The 5,264-nt window shown below is 33.2% G+C and overlaps 1 protein-coding gene across 1 annotated transcript in view; it reads right to left on the bottom strand.

The window, feature by feature from the left end:
- Nucleotides 1-774: 774 nt before the first annotated feature.
- The window catches only part of LOC106461570 (xyloside xylosyltransferase 1-like), a 17,550-nt gene continuing 13,060 nt past the window's right edge, over nucleotides 775-5,264 (bottom strand). The window contains exon 2 of the mRNA XM_022388567.1: nucleotides 775-1,741. Coding sequence (XP_022244275.1) covers nucleotides 1,073-1,741 — 669 coding nt within the window. The 3' untranslated portion in view covers nucleotides 775-1,072. The remainder of the gene's footprint in view (nucleotides 1,742-5,264) is intronic.

The raw sequence follows: 5,264 nt of genomic DNA, 5'->3' as shown, positions 1-5,264 counted from the left end.
TACCGCTGTGCCTACGTGGGGGGGTAAGCCTTTTAGTATTGAATTATAGCGATGTAGCACTTGATTTATTAAAACATTGGACTAAACCAATTAAATCAAGCAATTTAATTAAATTATCATTTTTTTACTAATTTTCTTCAACGTTACCAGCTAAAGCTTTTCAGGTGTACTAAACTCTAAACAAATTCGAAAAAATATGACTTTATTAAATTGTCAGATTTAACCTGAATGTTCTAACAAGAGTGTGTTTATTTGTTTTTAAGAGTCAAGCTTTTATATAATTGGTTATCTGTGCTGTGCTTATCGCGGGTATCAAATCCCCGAAAGTTAGCGTCATTAGGCTTCAAGTTTACCGTTGAACTACTAGGGTGCAAGAAGAATGTGAATGATGGAATCCGACTTACAGTCAAAACTAGTAAGTTGTAAAACTCTACTAATCAGTAAACCATCTATTTAAGATTAGTATATGACGACAACAGACTTCTGTGCAAATTACTGACATGAGGTAAAGTTACTAATGAACCTACCAATGTGCAGTTTAACCCTTTAACTACCAATTTGTTTTCAACCCGTGGGGTCCACATATTCTATCATATCGAGTAACTTTATATTTTTGTCTGTTATAACACTCACTGTAAAGAACAAACCAGTGGTGAAATGAATCGAACAATTTGAAAGTTTGAACGAGAAAATTGATTAGATTCCATTTAACATAAACCTGTCTCGTTCAACACCAAGAAACCTTGTAACAGAAATATTGCTTGTATTCAGTTTTATGTTAAATGGAATCTAATCAATTAATACAAGCAATATTTCTGTTACAAGGTTTCTTGGTGTTGAACGAGACAGTTTTATATTAAATGGGATTTAATCAATTAATACAAGTAATATTTCTGTTATAAGGTTTCTTGGTGTTTCAGATATATATGGTCAGTGCACATTATATAAACACAGTTCTCATGTCCGACTTTGGTATCAGGGTATGCACTTAGTTTTTCCTACCAAAACCCTCTCTTTTGTTTTACCTAGATGTATATTATTACACATTTCTATAAGACTATTCGTAAATACGTTATAAAATTGGAATAAATGTATCTCCATTGCCGTGGTAGATTTTCACTGTTCCAGGGCATATGTGATATGGTTCAAAAATCGTGGCATTTACAGTCTTCAACCAAGCCGTGTCCAGTTGTCTGTTCCATGTACAATCTAATGTATAATAAAGTTCAGGATACTCCATTCCGATCAATGTGAAAAAGTCCTGGTGACCCAAATAGCCTTTAAACTTGTATTTGAAACACAAAGCCTCGATCAAATCTTCCTTCAGTAATGAATTGTATAAAGATGATTTGCGCATGCGCTCCAAGTGAAAAAGAACTACTCCTGTGTTAAATCCCTGTTTTCCTGGCCTAGCCGACCCTACGTCTGTTCCTGGATGGATACGACGATATTCTTCAAAGTCTACACGATATTGAGGTTGTAAATCGTTAGCTATTGCCATTATCTGGGATTTGTGAAATTTTTCAAAATGTAAATACAAGTCTAAAATATCTGCTTCAAATCTTAGATCCAGATCAATAAAAATAAGTTTTTTGAAATGAAATACTCGGTGGAATATTTCAGAGATAAAAAAGATATTGTCGTTGTACCGTGTAACGTTTTTGGTGAAGAAATACTTCCTCATCACTTTTATTATATCCTGATGATTCTTCGAGATGACATCAACGTCAAGATAAGACACCTACAAAATAACAAATATAAAATAAAATAAATGGTTTTACTTCGTAAATATTCGACTCACAATATGATGAATAACAATACAAAATATTCGTATATTTTAAAAGGACATTTTAGGCATGTTTTATAATATAAAAAATTTCACAGCTTTTGAATTTTTTGAATAATAATTGATAGATATAACCATATGTACTATTAAAACGTTGCTTAAAAAGTTCGACCAAATAGCACTTTCTCAATTTTACTAATTATGAGATGTTACATAAAATTTAATTGTAAGCACATGCACCCAATTTCACTAAAATATTCACTTTGCGTTTATGGAACACCCAATTTCACTAAAATATCGATATCACAAGAACATAATGTTTAATTGTAAGCACACGCAGTGTAGCGGCTGTCACCTTGCGTTTATGGTAAATCCAATTTCACTAAAATATTCACCTTGCGTTTAAGGAACACCCATTTGCACTAAAATATTCACCTTGGGTTTACGGAACACCCATTTTCACTAAAATATTCACCTTGCGTTTATGGAACACCCATTTTCACTAAAATATTCACCTTGCGTTTACGGAACACCCATTTTCACTAAAATATTCACCTTGCGTTTATGGAACACCCAATTTCACTAAAATATTCACTTTGCGTTTATGGAACACCCATTTTCACTAAAATATTCACTTTGCGTTTATGGAACACCCAATTTCACTAAAATATCGATATTACAAGAACATAATGTTTTAGAAGCTTCAGGTTGGTTGCAAGGAAAGCATCTACATTAATACTGTTTATCTATTTTACCTCGTTTCACAACACTTCCACAGAGCTTAAAGCCACAGAACTGGCTGGACCAAAAGACACACGAGATGGCGATGAAAGGATTTTTTTTTCATTAGTTACTCGACCAACTATGTATGCATCAAAGCATAACCGTTACTATATTATTTTTCACAATTAGTTTTATCTGTGATGTTGACGCTACATGCACAATTTCCATTCCTTTCTTTTACTCTCCAGCTAACAAGACTAGAAAGCTTTCGTGAAAAAAGTGCTAGAGGTTTTCCACAAGGTATCATTTTCACTTCTCGTTTAATTTGACATTTTTTTCAAATCTTCTTCAGTAATGAAGATTTTTTAAAATTACTTTCTTTGGAATATGAAGCTCGCAGTTACAGTAAAATATGAGTCAAAAATTAAGGATTAATAATTATTCAAATGAAAAAAGTTACAAGTGATAGTAGAAAGAAATATGTAAACTGAGACTACAAATAGGCCAAAGTTACAGAAAATTAACTATTGGAATTGATAAAAAATGTTAAAGATGTTAACAGTTAGTGGAATATTTGAAGGTATTTCTTCATATTTTGGCTAAGCTTAAGTAAAAATTGTGTATAATTTATCTTATGTCAAAGCTAAGATTGCATTATATTCAATAACACAATAATAAACACTTAGTTTATCCTGTTTAAAGCACCTTCATTATATACAAATTAAGCCGAAAGTAATAGGATTTTAGAACAAAAATAACATAATTATTTCCTGACACGATTCCTATCCAGATAATGCACTGAAAAGATAAACGTGAAAGAGAATGAAATAGATCAGATCAAACCGTTAAATAAATAAATTATATTTTTTCCAGCAGTGCAGAACACTTAAGTTCCTCCTGGGCTTACAATTTAATTTTTCAGATACCTTAGAGAAGGTGGTTCTATACGACTTCCAGAGATTTTAGTTTAACATATTTCACACAAAAAAATATTATTCTTTTATGATTCAACATTTTGATTAAGTGAGAATTGCTTATTTACAAGTAACTAAATAACTACAAGTAACTAGCCAGCTTCTAGATAATAGCTTGACAACCACGTCATTGACTTAAAATCAGGTATAAATTTTTGAAAACTTGCGTCATTCCATTTACTTGCTCTCTTATATTCATTCCACGTTACATTTTATTTCAAATCCATTTGCTTCCTAGTTGAATCAAGAATGTTTTTATTGCTACGATTATGTAATTTTCCAGTCACCACAGAGGGTTGAATAAGTTATATTAAAACGATTTTGATATGTACGTCAGCAATTCATGTGACATAAACATTTAATATAAAGACGCAGTAGAACGAAATGTATCAGAACAACATTTGGACATGGTATGGTTAATCGCAAGTAGCGTGATGCCACCGAAAACTGATCACTTTTGGAAAACACATGTAAGAACCTTCATTGACGCAAAATATGAAACACTCAGATCAAAAAGGTGTATTCAGATTGAAAATGTAAAATTTTCATGACAAGATATTATTTGCACTTAATGGTATTTATAGGAATCATCTTGGAGAACAAATACCGTACAGAAACAGGCCTACAGTGAGATGTACCCCAGCTGTGGTAAGCAGAGTGCAGCGTCTTATAACAAGGGAAATTTAATGAACATAAAGTCACTGGAAAAAGCCGTCCACGTACTCCAGGCATTGGTATTCAACATAGTTAAGAATTATCTCTATTTGGAAACGAAGCCAACATGGTATGGGTTTACTAAGATATGCTTCCAGTCATATTTTCTGTTCAACCATTAAATACCTCAGGCAGCTGGAGAATGAAACATGTAGTCATGTTGTTACTCACGGAGACAAACCGATCAACTCATTGTACATAGTGCCTATGTATTATGTACGATCAGACTGTTGAAGTGGACGCTAGAAAACCGTCATCTTCACTAGATAAATTATGGGAAGCTCGCAGGAAGGAGAGGCGTGCTTTGGACATGAAAGCTTTAGTTGCCCCTTTCCCCAAGCCTTTCACAATGGAAAATTTGATCTGTTATCAAAATGAATGGTCGTCAGATGGCGCACGAGTAGCGTTGCGACATGGTGAAGCTCCAAAATAGTTTTAATATAATATACTCTACCTCTGTATATGATGGAAAATATTAAAATGAGATATTGCATCTTAAAAGTCTTTTACACAATATGATGCTTCTAAATTTTCTCTGTATTAGAAATACATAATTCAGCAGGTACAGAAATTTGCACTATATCAGGTGAGAAGAGAAAAAGGATTATATAATATATTCATATTTTTGCTTTGTTAAAAACAACAGTAATTTTTATTTGTAATTAAGCACAAAGCTACACAATGGGTTATCTGTGTTGTGTCCACCACGGGTATATGAGCAATATTTTTAACGTTATAAGCCTTCTGACTTACCGCTGTGCCACTGGGGGGCTAAAAACTATAGAAAAAACAATAAATCAGCGTCCGTAAGGAGCCTAGATAGCTCAAATTCACCTTAAAGATATTATTTTGTTGTCCTATGGATGATGCTACTTTTTTATATATTCTGGTAGTTGAAGATGTACTTTTGTGGTGCTTAGCGGTGATGATGATGTTTGCTGATACATGCACGAGAAGGATGTACTTATGTGGCGAGTCGGGAGTGGTCTCGCAATTATTTTTCCCAGGCTACAAATACGATGGTTCGCGGTTTGCCGCAGTATCGCCCTCTGCATTTTGGAGCCTTG

Source organism: Limulus polyphemus, unplaced genomic scaffold (genome assembly GCF_000517525.1).
Source record: "Limulus polyphemus unplaced genomic scaffold, Limulus_polyphemus-2.1.2 Scaffold988, whole genome shotgun sequence".
NCBI lineage: Eukaryota > Metazoa > Arthropoda > Merostomata > Xiphosura > Limulidae > Limulus > Limulus polyphemus.
The sequence above is the reverse complement of the archived record's forward strand: the minus strand, read 5'-3'. Positions and strand labels throughout refer to the sequence as shown.